The sequence below is a fragment of the Phoxinus phoxinus genome, assembly GCF_949152265.1.
Source record: "Phoxinus phoxinus genome assembly, chromosome: 6".
Lineage (NCBI taxonomy): Eukaryota > Metazoa > Chordata > Actinopteri > Cypriniformes > Leuciscidae > Phoxinus > Phoxinus phoxinus.
In genome coordinates this window covers 9,485,286-9,503,814 of record NC_136881.1, presented here as the reverse complement: position 1 = coordinate 9,503,814, position 18,529 = coordinate 9,485,286, and the positions used below count along the sequence as shown (strand labels likewise).

At 36.7% G+C, this 18,529-nt stretch overlaps 1 protein-coding gene across 1 annotated transcript in view; it reads left to right on the top strand.

The window, feature by feature from the left end:
* The window catches only part of ttyh3b (tweety family member 3b), a 36,767-nt gene extending 18,521 nt beyond the window's left edge, over window positions 1-18,246 (top strand). The window contains exons 4-15 of the mRNA XM_079615190.1: window positions 1,046-1,157; window positions 3,542-3,762; window positions 4,096-4,191; window positions 5,804-5,876; window positions 6,611-6,686; window positions 8,101-8,156; window positions 8,239-8,331; window positions 8,438-8,530; window positions 9,490-9,626; window positions 11,586-11,765; window positions 13,058-13,133; window positions 15,483-18,246. Of these exons, the coding sequence (XP_079471316.1) occupies window positions 1,046-1,157; window positions 3,542-3,762; window positions 4,096-4,191; window positions 5,804-5,876; window positions 6,611-6,686; window positions 8,101-8,156; window positions 8,239-8,331; window positions 8,438-8,530; window positions 9,490-9,626; window positions 11,586-11,765; window positions 13,058-13,133; window positions 15,483-15,656 (1,387 nt within the window). The 3' untranslated portion in view covers window positions 15,657-18,246. The remainder of the gene's footprint in view (window positions 1-1,045; window positions 1,158-3,541; window positions 3,763-4,095; window positions 4,192-5,803; window positions 5,877-6,610; window positions 6,687-8,100; window positions 8,157-8,238; window positions 8,332-8,437; window positions 8,531-9,489; window positions 9,627-11,585; window positions 11,766-13,057; window positions 13,134-15,482) is intronic.
* Window positions 18,247-18,529: the final 283 nt, after the last annotated feature.

Below are 18,529 nucleotides of genomic sequence, written 5' to 3'. Positions count from 1 at the left end.
GAACGTCATAAGTTGACCTCAGACAACAATATACTTTTTTTTAAAAAGCCAGTTCATGACCCCTTTAATGCCACAACATGTAAGTAACTGTGTTAATTTTACTGCCTAATCTGTGATCTGTGATTTCTGATATCTAATGGTTTATGTACAGTCAGACGTTCTGTGTCTCAAAAACGTTTATTGCTGTTTATCAGTAAATCAAGCCTGTGACTAAAACGGTCACCTTCACATTGTTTCTCTTAGTAGCATGAAAATAATATTTTATTTAAAATGTTTACATTTTGAACAGAAAGCAATCAAAGAGCCCTCTCTTTATAATCGCTGGAGCTGTCAATAACACAGCGCGACTCGAGACAAAACTCCCGTTATAGTCAATAACGCTGTCTACACTGCACAATTAATCTCTTATTTACATTGTGTTTGCATTGTTAGTTATGACGAAAGCGTTCGTGAGAGTGCAAAAAATTTAGTTGCATTGAGCAGATGACTGCATTCATGCGCTCAAAAGATATATCTGTCATCAGCTCCATTGAGCATGAGCAACCTTTCATGCCACAGGAGTATATATGAATATAATGCTATAATCAACACTTTTCTCGATTAGTTAATCTCGACAGCTGTAATTGTAAAAACGTATATGTGTGTGTATTATATATAATGTATATGTATGTGCTTTATTATAATACATGGCAGTCAATAAAATAATTGTATTCTATTTGTGCAGGCAAAATAAAGTGGCTGTAGTTGTTGTCCAGGATGTTAAAATCCAGTGTTAGAGCTGCGTTGATAATAAACAATGTGTTATACTTTACTGATGCAAGCTGGTCATTTTAGGGAAAGCCCATGGTTCTGTTTTTTAATGTCTTTATTAAAGCAAAAACCACACCGTTGATTCAGTCAAGGTCAGATCTGCTAATCTGGTAATTTTTTTTGTAGTCTTAAGATTCCAGAATAAAGACATTGCTTGTGAGTGTTGTTACATTCTATATAAAAGAGTCTGTCACAGTCACATGAGCTAATTCCTATTTTGATGACTTTCCCGCAGTGCTGGCATTGCAGTTGGTTTCTATGGAAACGGCGAAACGTGCGATGGTGTGACACGACTGACATATTCCTTGCGCCATGCTAACCAAACAGTGGCAGGCATCGACAAACTGGTGAGTCATTCACGATTTGGTTTGTTCTGAGCTGTGGACAATTTGCTGTATCCAAGTGTTTAAAAGAGACTTAAATGCCCTTCTGTTGCCAGTGCTAAACACTTCGCTTAACCCTCTTTACATTTTTTCTTTTCATATTCTATTTTACAGACGTAACTAATAGTTGCATGGCATACCGATACTAAAGTACTGTTAAATCTACCATCGCTGAACATCCCACTACTGTTGCTAGAGAGTTCATTGCCCTTTGATGAACACTTTAACTTGAATAAACACTACTTCTCTTGCCAAATACTTCACTGCACCTCCATGGCCACAGCTACAATCCCCACCATGCATGTTTGTTAAATGTTAATTATTTCATAAGGTCATGAGCGCAGACAGATGCGTTTGGCGAGTACGCACTATCAGGGGCGCCGCTAAGGGGGGAAAAGTTAGGACGATTCTAAGGGCCCACGCACTTTTGAGGCCCCCAGAGATTGATTTTATTAATGGAATGGGTGCGGTGGGGGGCCCAACCTCATATTCTTTCATAGGGCCTAAAATTTCTAGCGGCGCCCCTGCGCACTATCTAGTGGACTTTATCAAGCGCTCAAGTCTGTTGTTGTGTGCGGAACCTCCTGATGACGGAAATTACGTCACGTGGACAGTAGTATGTCAGACAAAGTTGGGCTTTAGAGAACGAGAGAGATCATTGAGACTAGTGATGCACTGAAATAATTTTTTACTGAAACTGAAATAGTTTCCATTTAGCCACAAACCAAATTTTTTTTATTTAATATAATTGCATAATTAGTTGTATATGAGCATTTAAATTGCTCACAATGCATTTTTATATAAACTTTAAAATGATGTTTCTACTACAATTTGTTGTTGAAATATAAATATTTAAACTGTGGTTGCAATAACTTGTTTTAATGACAGATTTATTCAAACAACAAACATACGATAAATAATAAAGGCAATAGGTTTAGTAAAAATAAAATGAACGTAAATATACTGCATATATTTAGCAAAGGCTTCTCTCTAGAGTTTTTTTTTTTCTCTTGCTGACTAATGAGCTATGGGCATTGCACTGCTTTCCTGAGGCAAATGTAACATGACGTGACATACTGTTTACAAGATATTTTATTTCTTTGTCTTTCCTTGGTTGAAACACTGAGGGATTACATGAGACATTTATGCATGAAATGAAAACAGCATAGACTAAAAGCATTTTTAGACCTGAAGATCGTTTGCTTTGTTTCTGAAACAGGGACTTAAATTGTTACAATGTTGCATTTTCTTCTGGGTTCTGTTTGATTTCACAAGGCAACATCTCAAAGCATACCAAAATGTGCTTATGGAAGTCACATGAGAGTAAAACTGGCCTCTTATTGGTCAGTTTCCTCTGCGTCATCCATCAAGATGATTGGACAAGTTCACTCAACAAGCTTTTTGTGGCTTGCCTTTATCTGTAACTGTTGAGATACACGCAAACACTTATACGAATGTAGCCGTCATTTCCCGCTCTAACTGATATACTGTATTTTTCTTTTTTTTTTAAGATGAAGAGGCACTCTTTGGTTTTCAACTGCGATAACAAATGTGCTCACTCACAGAATCAGACACTACTGCTTTTTATATTAATTATAGTATATTTTAATATACTGCATGGTTCTTTGGTCCATTGGGTTGGATTCATTTCTCATGTCAATCGCCCTGGTTTGTTTTCAATTCAAGACCACCTTGTTCTGGTAATCTAGAAGCGATTTGTTTTGGTGCGGATCCGAGCGCCATTGCTGTGTTCATATATTCCTAAATTAACCAAACTAGGGAGAAAACCACCAGGTTCTGAAACAAATGTTTCAAACTAACCAGGTGTGAAAATACCCTAAAATATAAGTTAATCAAAATGAAGATTGATTAAAAACATCAATATCGATATTATCCCTAGTGCCCATGACATTGACACAGCCAAAACATGTCATCGGAGATTCGGAGAAGCGCTAATTAAACTTCACTGTATGCAAATTGGATTTTGGTCCCTCCGAACATAGCTATTTTTAGGCTTTTTTGCCTTTTATTTAGATAGGACAGTAGGTAGACAGACAGGAAATCTCTGGAGATGGGAGAGGGGAATTGGACCGGGACAGGTCCTCGAGCCAGGACTCAAACTTGGGTCAGCGGAGTGCAACCGTACCATATGTCAGAGCACTTGCCCACATGGCTATGGCTCCAACTGTTTTAACATTTCGTATACAGTAATCAGCCAGGCAGAAAATTCTCCAGGTCCTGGTCTAACACTAATGATATCATTGGAATCTTCCTATTTGATTCAGGTGGCATGTATTGATTGAGCCATTTGTATTGAGCCAACGTATTTCCTTTTGTGCGTATTTTAGGTATCAGAGAGCAGCAGCAGTCTGAATGAAACCCTGCAGGAGGGTTTGGTGCAGCTGGAGACAGTGTACTCCAAGCAGACAGACTACCTGTCCATCGTCCAGAAACTGCAGGGTCAGCTGGATGACCTGATCAATCTGATGGTGGAGGTGCCTTTCTGGAGCACTACGGATCTCTCTTTGGATCACTTGGCAACCATTACTGAGCAGTTTGACTGGTACAGGTATTTACAAAGTCCAGTCAAGTCATCTTGGTCTGTCTAATTTGTTTAAAAGGTATTACAGCAGAGAGTGGTGGTTTCTTAAATCCTGTTTTGTCAAAAAAAAAAAATTAGTCTAGTGTGATTTGTTTGCAGATGACGCATGCTCTACTTTAAAAAAATAAAAATCGAATTCAGTGGGTTTCAGGCATAAGAATGACTTAAATGTCCAAAGACGTTACAAAGTAGAGTACACAATAGTTATTCAATAATAAAGTTTAGACCTGTTCCTACTTTTGGATAGTTATAAAGAAATGTCCAGCCACCTGGAAGTGATCATGTGTGTGTGTTTTGTAGGTGGTTGGGTTATCTGGGCCTGCTGCTCTTTGATGTTCTTATCTGCCTGCTCGTTTTGGTTGGTCTCATACGCAACTCTAGAAGCATCTTGATCAGGTGAGTGCAAAAATGATTAACACATGTTTTATTTCATATCTCGCACACAATAGCCACCCATGTAATCCATCACAAAAAAAGCCTAATGAACCTTTTATGTAACTTTAAGAAGTAACATTACTTTTGGTCAAAATATAGCATTGGTTTTTACCATTTTTAATTTTATTTAGTACCAAAAAATGTTTTTTTTTTAATAAAATTAAAATATACTATTTAACCCAATATATATAATGTATGTATAATCAATAATTTTCATTAACAAAGCTGAGATAAAATAAAATATTAAATAAAATAAAAACTAATTTCAGTTCTAAATTTCTTTTTCTAAATTTACTTTTCTAAGTACTAAAATGATTTTGAAAACTCAATTAATAAATAAAAGCTAAATAGAAATATTTAGAAAAAACAAAAGCTAATAAAAATAACGAGCACATAACAAAATTACTGAAACTTAAAGTTGAAAACTGATAATAGGATATAAATGCTACTAAAATAACACTTTGTTTTTAAAATTATGTTTGTGGGCATTATTGAATTCAGCAGGGCGGTTTGAGATGTGACACATGACAATGTAGGGCAAAGTGCAAAATTAAATTGAAAAATGACCCGGATTTGAACTTGTGTCAGTAGAATTTAAATAAATGTAATTGACTTGGACTATCACAACAAAGAAATATTGAAGTGTAAGAAAAAAGAAAACTGGATATCAATGTTGCAATCCAAGATCACATGATATTTCAAGATAAATCATATCTTTCCTAGTGCATTGCAGGACGTGCCTCAGGATAAAATCCCCTACCTGACTTTACAGTTTCAGTTTGGAAATTTCCAGGTTGAAAATCGTTGTGTGAAAATGCCTATTTTTAGCCTGTAACTATGCAAAATTGAGATCCATTCTCTGAAAGCCTTTAGAAATGGAGAGAGAGAGAGAGAGAGAGAGAGAGAAAGCACGAATCCGAGAGAGTTGTCAGTGGAGAGATGGATTCAGGCAAAATCAAATCTATTTAGTATACAAGGGAGGGTGAAGATCTCCCCTTGATTCACTCTGACTCACTTTCTCACTCCTTCTGCTGCAATAAGACACCTCCTCTGCCGCGTGTTGTGTACATGTGTGTTTGTTTGTGGTTATATTAGTGTTTGAGGGTGCATGTGTATCTAGAAGCACATTTGGTCAGTGGGAGGTTGTTTTAATCCCCAGAGATGTTTACTAACTGGGTTACTCACCATGAGCCTAAACAAGTTTAAAAAGAAGCCAACCAGAAATGATCCATAAACAACAAAGATGCACTTAGGCTATGTTCACAGTAATAGCATTAAAAGAAAACTCTAACACACATTTTTGTACAGTTTTGTGCATTTAAAGAAGCGATATTATGCCCTTGATTTTGTTTTTAGGGTCTACTAGAATAGGATTTCATGCTTGAATGTTCGAAAACACACATTAACAACCACCTTCAAACATGTTTCGGAAATGTACGATAGCTACCCGAGTTTCAACACATTACTGATCTTCCAAAAGTCTTCTATTGTATATGTATGACTGTAAACACAGGGATGAGTGCACATTATTTTCTATTGTAATTAATAATCTTTCTCTATTTCTTTCCTTCAGTGTTTGTTTGCTTGGTGTGCTGACGCTGGTGATCAGCTGGGCTTCACTTGGGCTGGAGTTTTCTGTTGCTGTGGTGCGTAAATTAGCAGAAACATCTTCAATTCTCTTCAGCTTTATGCTGATATTTCTGTTTTAAGCAGTCTAAAGAGAGTTTGAATCATAAAGTAGAGCCAAATTATGTGAAGATTGTATTATTCAGGAAAATATTGGCATTATATGTAATAAAATAAGTGTATACACTACTGTTCAAAAGTGTGGGTTCGGTAAGGTTTTTATTTAATTTCTTTTTAAAATAACTAATTTCTGTTGTAATATTTTCAAATGCAATTTATTATAATTTTCAGCAGCCATTACGCCAGTTTTCAGTGCCACATGATCCTTCAGAAATCATTCTAATATGCTGATTTGGTGCTCAAGAAACATTTCTTATTAATAATAATGTTGAAAACAGTTTTTGCGGCTTAATATGTTTGTGGAAAAAGTGAGACACTTTTTTTCAGGATTCTTTGATGAATAGAAAGTTCAAATGAACAGCATTTATTTGAATTTTGTTTTTTTGTAAAAATGTAAATTAATCAAGTGTCCATTTTCATCAATTGAATGCCTACTTGCTAAATAAAAGTATTAATTGCTTAAAAAAATCAACTGACCCTAAACTTTTGACCTGTAGTGTATGTTTGAAATGAGAATTATAGATAAACAAGTATGTGGCGCGTTAGTCACTTAAATGTTCATAAACATTTGACAGTTTGTGTCTTTGTGTTTGAGGGTGTGCAGACGTGCTTCATGTCTTGTTCTCTTCCCTAGACTGCCAGTGATTTTTGTGTTGCCCCTGACTCTTACATCACCAAAGTGACACGTGAGAACGCCGTTATCAACCAAGGTATGTACTCCCAACTCAAGTCCAGTTTATTTGTCTTTTGTTCACTGGGTATTGAAATGCTTGTGACTAGGCTTGGATCACACACACACACACACACACACACGCACGCACGCACGCACGCACGCACGCACACACACACACACACACACACACACACACACACACACACACACACACACACACACAAAAAACAGTGTAGACTATTATATGCAGACAGATGCATATGTTAATGTAACAAATATAGTATTGTACTGATTAAAGAAAGTACTAAATGCTGGACTCAAATCACTACACGTTGGTGCCATTCATTTAAAAAAAATTGTTTTTCTTATTTGTGTTTTATTAATTACATCATACACTGATGATAATTCAATGCATATTGATGTGTATCAATGTGTATGTAAGTCTTGAACTCAATACTCCTCAGAAAATGTGTATGCTGACAATCGCTCTCATTCATTCATTGCTTTAAATGTTCTGAAGCATTGCTATGCAGAGGAGGCTTTCTTAAAGGGTTTTTATGTACAAAGCAGGTTTTGTATCCTGCACTCAGACTTTGGCTTTCCTGGACAGACGTGGATGTCATTGCTAATTAGTTCCCACAAGCTAAAAGAAAATCAGCTTTGCATCACGGAAATACATTACATTTTAAAATATATTAAAATAGAAAATTGTTATTTAAAAAATATATATTATATCAATATTTTTATATCATGTAATAATAGCAAATGATAAATACACAGAATTACTGAAATTAAAATGAGTTTACACTATATATTAATTTTAAAGTGAAAATGATGTTATTATATTGTTGTTATATTGGGATTTCTTACAGTGACTTTTCATGATTTTTATTTTTTTTACATCTGCTCCTACTAAGAGCGTGATGATTTAGATCTTGAGGTTAATTAATCATTAAACCTGCGCCTGAGGTCAATCCACTGATGCTCCTCTCATTCTCTTCTTTTTCTAGCACACAAACATGCAGTAATATGGTTCAGATCAATCCAGCGTCTTTACAGTTATCTCTCACATACACTCATACTCACATTCACACAACAAACAAACTTAATATATCCTAACAAATGAAGCTAGTTGGCTTTGTCAGTAATCTCAATCAGCTGGCTTAGTAAATCATAAACTAGTGGGTCACAGTGACTCATGAGAGGCAGATGCATGTACTGCTACCAACAGATTTACTGACCAGGTTTGTTAGTTTGCATTAGCTGTTTTCTTTGCAGAGTGATTTCAATAATAATTCCATATCTAATCTAGTATTATCTGTTTGTTGACCAACGGAAGATGAGAGGAATGTTGCGGAAACCTGTCATTATGTGATTGGGTAAAACAATGATCACATTTATTGGATTTTATATGCATTTATTATTATTTATGCTCTATGTGTGTGTGTTAGATATCCTGCAGTATTATCTGAAGTGCAGCATGGGACAGACCAACCCATTTCAGCAGGTACTTAATTAATCTCTCTCTGTTCTCTTTCACATCATCTCGTTCTCTTTCATGAATTATAAATTATTCTTCTGATTTGCAGAAACTCTCCGGGAGCCATAAAGCTCTTGTGGAGATGCAGGATGATGTTTCCGAGCTCTTGCGTTCAGCTATCAGAGAATTCCCCAAGACAAAGGTGTGAGATTGCGGATGTCTTTAAGAGTGAAACTGAGCGTGGCTTTACGCCGTGTCTGGATGTTTATCTGTTTATGTTCTGTGTCTCTCTCTGGGTTGGTTATCAGAGTAACCTGGAGGAGATGCAGGCGGTGTTAAACTCCACTGAAGTCAGCCTCCACCACCTCACTGCCCTGGTCGACTGTCGGAGCCTGCACATGGTACGCGTGTTTTGTGTAGAGCCTTTTTTATTGCTCATCTCGGTATACAAAATGTACTGACAAAATTATATGATTGTGAATGTTAAAATGTTGCCTCTGACCCCCAGTGTCTGTGTTTTACAAAAAAATACATTTTTAGATGCACATTTTTATAATTATTTATTTGTTTCACTATTATATATTTTATTTCACTATTATTTGTTTAGATTATCATAGTTATTGTAAAACGTGATAGTATAAAATGAAAATATGGGTCTGGGACAACCAAGTCAATACATAAAATGCTTTTTAAAAATAGCAAACATAAATGATGGTAAAATGTTTAAGACATACACTATCGTTCCAAAGTTTGTGGTCATGAAGATTTTTTCTTTTTTTTGAGAGAGAGAGAAATTAATACTTTTAATCAGCAAGGACGCATTAAATTGTTCAAATAGAACAGTAAAGACATTTATAACTTGACAAGTTATTTTGTTTCTCCATTTCAAATAAATGCTGTTCTTTCAAACTTTCTATTCATCAAAGAATCTTGAAAACCAAATCAGCCTATTAGATTGATTTCTGAAGGATCATGTGACACTGAAGACTGGAGTAATGATGCTGAAAATTCAGCTTTGCCATCACAGTAATAATTTACATTTGTAAATATATTTAAAAAGAAAAGCGTTATAATACATGCTTTTGTGAGCTTGAGACTTTTTTCAAAACCATTAAAAAAATCTTGCTGGCCCCAATACCCTCAATATATTTAAACGGTAGTTTAAAAGAAAAAGCATTAGTTTTAATAAAAAAAATCTCGCCCTGGGACTGAAGTTGAAGGAACACTCCTATATTGCTTCCCACTATTGTGTTTGTACATCCTGTGCAAAAACATTTATGCCACTTCCTTTACAGCATGCAAAGACTTCTGGAACAAGAACAAGTTCATTTGACTCTTCATCTTTTTCTGTGTCTCACAGGACTATGTCCAGGCTCTGACTGGACTGTGTTACGATGGAGTTGAGGGTCTCATTTATCTGGTCCTTTTCTCATTCGTCACTGCGCTAATGTTTAGCTCCATCGTTTGCAGTGTGCCTCACACCTGGCAGAGCAAGAGGTGAGCGGGCATGGGTCAAAAGAGAGAGAGGGAGGGGGGGGTGCAGGAGGGCGCAGGAGGGCAAAGTACCTTAAACTACCTCAACTCAAGTAGATAGACAAGGACTTAATTTCATGGACATAGAATTGACTGCCAGTCACGTGTGTTTAATGCTTTTTTTCACATCTGCTCCTTCTGTTTTCACATATTAATCATCTTCTCATGACTGTGTGTAGTTTCTGTTGTCTTGTCGTTCATTCCTTTTTGTGTCATAGATTTGGAAAACCCACTGCCCCATAGTATGTGTAAGCGACACGCTTTTGTATTGCTCAATGGGTTACCTAAATATAGCTTGCATATGAAAGAAAAATAGTAGTATATTTTGAAAGGAGTCATTTGAATTAAGGCGATGGAGGTATTTGCTTTTTGACTCTGGTGTAGCATATGTCTGCGTCAGTGCGTGTGTTTCTCTGCAATAGGAAAGAACAAAGAGACCCTATTCCAAATTCTGTGCAAAGGCAGACTGATATTTCTGTGGAAGATGTTGCCTCCCTTTGGACTATTATGAAATTGCAAGCAAGGCTGATGTGCATTTGTGAAGAGTATCATCATCATTGAAACTATGTTGGTGATGTGAAACTGTTCATTTGTCTAGATTACACACTCGGCAAGGTGGTCTGGAAAAGGTCTGTTAAGAGTTAAACGAACAAAAGATATGTTGATCAAAGTGGCATCCAAATCTACACCTTCACAGATCCACTTTTTCTTTTTTTTATTTCTTTCCTTTAAAATGCGTTCCTCCCCTCCCCCCTTTTGTTACGTTTCAAATCCGATTCATAGTGGGTGTTTGTTGATTTAATGCATGACTCAAATCACTGAGAGAACGTTCAGTGGTTACTGAGGACAATCCATTGGACATGCAATGGACATCCACAGTAGTTTTTGTGAGTTTTAAGTTCTCTTGAATTGCCTCTGACTAGCATCATTTTAGTACTTTTACTTTCTCTATGGCTGTAGGATTGTTTTTGACTTTTATTTTACTTTGACTATGCACATGTGTTAAAGCAAAGACATACAGAAATGTAATGGAGACGCTGTTTGTTTTAGCATCCTGACTGCCAATTTTACACTTAATCTAAAAATGCCCTGATGACTATGATTGGTTTGTAATAGGTGTAATGAGCCTAGTTTTTCCATTAGTTGGCAGATAAACCATTTCCTAATTGGTTCAACCAAAACATTCAGTAAGCCATTAAAAATCATGAATAAGAAATCAGTTGAGAGCATCAGGATTTCATGTACATTAGATTTCCCAGTAAGGAGTCTGACTCTGAAGAGGGCAAATTATTTTAATTCAACATTTATTTTAATATAAATAATATCTAAAATATAATAATGTACACTACCACTCAAAAGTTTGGGGTTTTATGTTTTAAACAAAATATTATGCTCACTAAGGCAGCATTTATTTGATTACAAAAAGGTAAAAACAGTAATATTGTGAAATATTACAATTTACAAGTTTTCTATTCAAATATTTTGAAAGTTTTATATGTATTTTAATTTTTACATTTTTTTTTTACAGCCATTACTAAGATATGCAATATATATCTAAAAGCACATTGCTTGGATAAAAGGTGTTGAGAGGATTTTATTTGTTCTACTCACTGTAAGTGTGGAGTTGAATGAGATAATTTAATCAAATAATAAAACATGACTCTAGCTTGAGTAAGTTGGGTGGGTGGGTGGTTGGGGGTTTAAAAAAAAGCCTATATATATTCCCTCCTAGTCATTAAATTCGCTCTCAACAGAACTTTCCCTTTTGTCATGTTAACCGACAGAATAAACAAAAGCATTTGGCGTGAAAACTGGTTTTAAAGTTGTCTTCACCAAGTCTAGTGAGAGGAGAGACTTTTGCCTTGCCCTGCCCTCCCCTCCGACCCAGGGGCACGTGTTTGACCTGTGCTAATTTGTCTGAAGGTCTGAGGAGGAGGATGGCGATGAGACTACGGCCACACTCGGGCCGCGAGCACCGCACGATAACCTGTACCGCGTGCACATGCCCAGCCTGTACAGCTGTGGCAGCAGCACCTACGGCAGCGAGGCTAGTCTCCCCGCTGCGGCGCACACTGTCAGCAACGCACCAGTCACTGAGTACATGTGAGTGTAGCCACGCTAAACTCATCCTAATGCATGGGCTGGATCTGAAGGACCGTACCGGTATTACAGGTCCTGTAGTATAGGTTCGCAAGCATAGATTACTGCATGGGCTTTGCTGTATTTACCGTAGCTTTTCAGATTTCAGTTGTTAATACTGCATGGGTTTACTTCTTGATTAAAGTTATTACAAATATAGAGCTGTAAATAGGACATATTATGGCATGGGCATTATAAGCAGATTAGGGCTGCACCATATTGGAAAAAACTGACATTGCGATATTTAGTTTTTCTGCTGTATATATTGCGCGACCAGATGACTTGGAATAGCTCTATTTGGATAGAATTAATAATTCTAGAATGATTTTGTAGGGCAGTGAATCTGCATAGAATATAATAAACAAATTACAAGCATAGATAAATACAATAGAACAAAGATACAAATGAAATAAACAGTGCTTTGTTTTTCAGGTAAGTCTAACCGTATTCAGGTACAGAAATGTAAATATAATGAATCTTTGTTAAAGCTCCAAAAGGAATTTTCTTTTTGTATTTTGTTGTTTAATTAACATTAATGAGCAGGGGCTATATTAGGCTGCTGTCACTTTAAGATGGAATACACGGATCCAATATAATGATACGCATTTGTTTTCTTTCTCAGTTGTTTTTATGTTCACGTAAGCCATAAATGACTATTTACGAGGATACTCTGCGAGACCGGCATGTCCGCTCAAGCACAAATAGATGTGAAAGACAACTAAATTTGTGCTAAAACTAAACTAAGTGCGCGAGTTTCAAATTGAGTTCTCTTTCGCATCTTCTTGCACTCGAATGGTTTAAAATAGCTTAAATGTTTAAACTGACAGGACCTAAAACAACTGCACATAATAAATCTGCCCTCTATGATGGTTAAACTTCGCAATTAATCCGAGAATCGCATGCCTGGTCCGTATGGATCAACTACGATCCCTATACTTTACATACGGATACACACATCTTAATATCGATGCTCAAACAATGTATCGTGCAGCCCTAAAGTAGATAATTTAGCTTGTGCTCTGCTTTTATTAGTTTTACTCTGTAAATATAGATGATGTCTCAAACATCCAAAGCGATATCTATAATGTACATCTACATTAATATAGTGCATAGTGGTATCGCTCAATGGCTTTGCGCATTACTCCTACCCTGCAGTTCAAAGCTTTGTCAGATTTGTAAAGTTTAGTGCATCGCGGTGTGGAAATCCTTCCCATGAAGAGGGAGTCAGAGTAACTGGTGTCTCGTTTGTGACGCAGGAGCCAGAATGCTAACTTTCAGACCCCTCGGTGCGAGAACACGCCACTCATTGGCAGAGAATCCCCCCCGCCGTCAGTAAGTGCACAAGCACATTTACACAAACACACATGTCTGTAGATGTACAGTCGCTATTTAGCGTACTGTCACACATTCAGTTACTCTTTTATTAGATGGCATGGATCTTCCTGCAACCCTGCCCTATGATTGACATAACTGATTTGTAGTTGCCCTAAGTTGCTTAGATAATCCAGAAAACAGGATGTTACAGTGGTAGTATTTATGCCTGGCTCTTACTGATAAGTATGTAATTACCAGCTTTGACAACTGTCAAACTTCGATTTGACCATAGTATATTGATGAACACTGCCAAACACATACATAAAAAGAGTCTGGAAGGTCATTTTGGCAGCCTGTATGCGACACTTATTACAAGTCGTCTTTGAATAATCGCCACAAAAAAGTCCTCACAAAGAACAAGGTGAGATGGCACAAGCCAAAGTTTCACAAGTCATCATTTGCTTATTTTCTTCCTTTGAATTTGATTGATAGGTTCTCTTTTCCATACAATAAATTAAAATGCCAATGGAAATGACGTGGTCCAAACATGACAAAAACGCACTGTAAAACCCATTTATACAACCAGTGTAGTCTTACGATAGCTTTATGTGAGGAACAGACCTAAATTGTTATTCTTAGATGTAGTGTTTTTACAATACCTTGAAAAATATTGATATTCAATACCATGGGGAATTATTATTATTATTATTATGTCAGAAATATATTACTATTGAAATACAACTGAACTGTAAAAAAACAACTACATTTAGTATATTAATTATTTTACTTCACAAATGCAAATGGTTTACAAACGCTTCTCATTGTAAATCTGCTTGAAAGTATGAAATGCTATAATCATGCCCACAAAAATCTGAGAGATGAGAGCGTGTACGGTACCAGTGTATCGGTTCTGCGGAAAAGGAGTATTTTTAATAACACTAGGGAAGCTTCTCTGCAAATAACTTGCGTATCAGTCTGTTCCTCACACAAAGCTTTTCTATGGCTTCTGAAGACTTGGAATTTAATGCATGGTTTGTATGAATACTTTTAGGGTATTTCTATGGTGCCTTTTTGTCTTTTTTTTTTGGGTCCATTTCCATTCACATGCATTGTATGAAAAAAGGGCTGCATGAACATTTTGCTTACTTTCTCCTTTTGTGTTCTTTGGAAGAACATTGTTTGGAGTAATTAGTGATAAATGATGCATTTTTGGGTAAACCATTCCTTTAAAGCATATTCTGAGACGGCATTCATTTTCCTTATTATTTTCAAGTCAAGGCCCCTCATTGAGTGGAAGTGGGTTTTGCAATGCTTTTCAGAGTCCTGGAGTTTGCATGATTGCATGTATAGTCAATGACGAGACCAGAGAATGCCTCTCTTGGTTCAAGTGCGATGAATAGGGGAGCATGGTACTCTTTTTGAAGTAACAGCGCAGCTCTTTTAACCAGACTTGGCATGCAAGGGCATCCGAGTTCAGAAAACAAGAACTATCCGACTTCTTCTAAGCATCGCTCTCACACGTTTTACTTTCTAGGTGTGTTTTTTTTTTCCTTTTGAATCGGTGTTCATGGGCCCTGGACGTGACGCATGCGTATTCAAACTCCAGACTGGAGAGACCACCCAAGAAACCATGTTTCTTTGAAAGGATGTAATCTTATTCTCAATAATGTCATGGTCCAGGATGCTGCTTTTTGGTGCCTGTTCATGCTGGAATTGGAATAGCCGATATATTATGAAATAGTCTCTCCTCTGGATTTTTTTAATTCAAAATATGCATGAATTTTGTCTCTTTCTCACCCATCTGAAAAACATACCTCATGCATGCCTGTTTTGTATGTCTCACATTATAACCCCAGTTGTTAATATTCCCCCACATATAGCTGCATTTTCTGTATCAATGTGTCATTCCCATTCACTGCCGTTTTTTTTCCCTATTTGTTTGTCAATTTCTTCTTTTCTATTTATTTTCACATTGATTGCACTCTTTTTAAAGGAATTTGCACTCAAAAGCCGATCTCGAGGAGAAAAGTACCTTAGCGCTTAATGCTAATGTGCATCATCACAGTAACTTTTGACTTTAAAAAATCATCAGGCTGTCCAAATGACTGTCAGTTTGTCTGTAACGCATGTGAGTGAGTTAGCGAGAGCGACAGAATGAGGTTCATATTTATATGTGCTTCATGTTTGTAAGACGCTATGGCTATACTCTGTCCTAATGGCCATGTAGACGCTGTAACTTTTCCTTACTTTGACTAAATAATTGTATGAAACTTTTGCATTGTACTGTTAAAAAAAAGAATGATCATTCAGAATGATGTGATGGTGTTTTCCCTCCCCTTTTCCTTGTTTTCTCACCCTGTTTTGCAGTACACCTCAAGCATGAGGGCCAAATATCTGGCAACCAGCCATCCAGACCAGTCCAGGGCATCAGAATCCCAGAACGGTCTGGAGCCCAACATGCGACCAGACTTGATCAGCCGCTCAGCTCCCAACAGCCGACCAAATTCAGCTATCCACCGACCCCACTCCGCCATCCATTAACCATCCTCGAATGCGTAACCAATATTCATCTACCTGTCAAGTCCACCAGTACAAAGTTTGTGTCCACCTCGATGTTCAGACATTTGCTAGTAAAGAAATTCACCCTAACATCTTTATCCGATTGGAATCAGCCGTCCATGCTTATCTACTCCGGCTTTTTAAAGACTCCATTCAACCAAACTTTTGTTAAAACTGCCATTTTTTTACTCCTCTAATCGCACACAATGCATCACAGCAACTACACTGCCCTCTTCTGGAGGACTCCTCTCAGTTGTCTGCACAGTAATTCCCATACGACCCTCACAGAGTCTCTCAGGGCAGCCATATTGGCAAGGACTGCAGCATTACCACAGCAGGATAATGGTTTACACCACTGTCATTTTTTAGTCTTGCCATGCTGTGCAAGAAATGTCACTGACATTTGATTTTATGATGGAGTTCTATTTTTAAGTATTTAGCCAAATTACACTTGTCGATATAGTTTAACAAGGTTTTAACAATGCAGCGTTTGCGCTGTCTCTGCAGTTCCTGACAATATGGCAGTGTTCTACTAGTACAGCCACAATCCAAGGTATCCATCATTGCAATTTAATGTAAACGGAGATGTTTACAAATGTTCATGAGTTCACTGCATACTTGTGACTGGATTAACAAATGTTTCTGTCATTGAAGGCCATTCTTTGTATTTACAGTACAGTGTAATCTATGGTGTTCTACAGTGTGAATTGACAGCCATCAAGCCTTTGAGCCATTATGCACATTCAGTATCTTATTCTAGAAGGGAAACAATTGCACAGCACACTAACAGTGTGTTTGCGTGTGTGGCATGTTTGCCTTGTGCATTAGTGAGTGTGTTTTAACTCGGCACAACTCGCAAGCTTTGCTCTTTGTAAATAGTAAGTGTTTTTGTACTTAAAAATGTCTAAATGATCAACACTACAAACTCGGTGCACTAATCTTCTGTGTAACAGTGCAGTGCAACATTTGCCGTGGCTTAAAGCTGCAGTGAAGAATACCTGTAAAAAAAAAAATGTCAATGAACTCTGTGATGAAATAATAGTACATGTTTTGTAGACATATCACTTGAATTTGTGAATACACTTGTGGGTGCTTGTGTGTATGTGCACACTTTAAATGTGAATATTTCTAACGGAGGAAAATTTGCTCAGTGGAAAAGGAGAAGAAGGGATACCTGGACAAAAAGAGAAATGCCTCCCCACTGCCCCACATGTAAATCTTTTCTTTTTCTTTTTTTCTCTCTCTCCGTTGTCCAGGCTTCACATTCTATAGAAGGAGATTTTTCTTTGTCTTTTGTTTTGTAGTGAATCAGATTTGATTTTCACCATGGTCAGCCTTTTTCTTTATTTCTGTTTTACATCAATGGGGAAAGACTTCTCTGTGGTGTTGATGAATCTGCAATATGGACACTGGACGTATGCCACCAACAGGACTTTTGTGGTTTCGCCTCCTTTCCACCACAGTATAAAGATAAAAAAAAAAAAAAATGGATAGGGGAAAAAAACTGATGGGACAATAAAACTGAGGAAAGTTCCTCCTTGTCATGCAGTCACTAAGTAAGACTTGTGTGGATGTAGTGTAAGATAACCTAGCTGTCTTTACCAAGTGCAGTATTGTTGGTTTCATTTACTTGCATCCAGTGTCATAACGCCAATCAACCGCTAATGTTATCATGCATAAAACGTGGCATCTAATGCCAGTCTCGAGACATCGCGATTCTTGAACGTAGGTGTTTATGGATTCTTTTGATTTGAATAAATATCATAAATTACATTAGCAGGTAGAAATGTCATTTTAAACTGGAAAATGCTATAATGCTGTATCTTTTCTGACTTTGTGACACCCTCAGTCGATTGAGGTTGCGTGTTGTTTGAATAATCTTTTTGTGTAACAAAAGTGGATGCTGTGTTTGGATGCAAACAGGAAAGGGCTTGTATCCCTAACCCTTAAAACTCGTGCACAGATATGCTTTGACCATGTAGTGTCAGGCATAATCCTAGAAAAACACTCATGCACAAAAAGCAACAATGCAACACTAAACGTTTCACATAAACAGAATATTACAGAAAAAGTCATAGTGGATAAAAATGCACCTTACCACTCAATATACACAATGTAAAATTGCTCTGAAATATGCGAGTCTTTTTACAGTATTTACATGTATTCCACCACCACTAACCATTATATAGAGACAATCCAAATGTTCGGATCTATGATTCTGTACCATATATGATGCAGTTGCATGACTGAAGGAAATATTAGGAAGAAATATTCTGCCTTTCTTAACATTTTCATACAGTAACCTTTCTTTCTGTAAATGTACACATTTTTTTCTATTTTATTGTTAGCTTTCTATTGTATAGACCATAACAAATGAGCCTACTCACTCCTTTCTAAATGTGAATAATGATTTGTCATAAATTGATGTTTTGATAACAATTCTTATGGATTTTTTATGTTTTTTTGTTTTTGTTTTCATTTGTGATTTAAGATGTTGTACATGTCAGGAAAATTGATTTTCTGAGCCTGGATTTAATGTTTTAATAATATATTAAAATGATCTTATCTGGTGCAGGGTGTTGAGCATCAGTGCCTGAAGACAGAAAAAGACTTTATCGAGGTATGCATTTATCAAGGTATGCACTTAAAAAAATCTTGGCCCTGGATTTTTGATGCTTAAAATGGAAAGATAAGCTATAAACGTATGCCAAAGTACTTGAATAGAGAATTTGTACACTTGTTTGTTTGAAAACTGCATGAAGTCTGTGAGCAGGTGTACATTTAAAAATAGATCATGTTGTAGTAGAACAACAACAAAAAAATGCAGTTGGGCTGTTAATAAACTGCTATGTTTA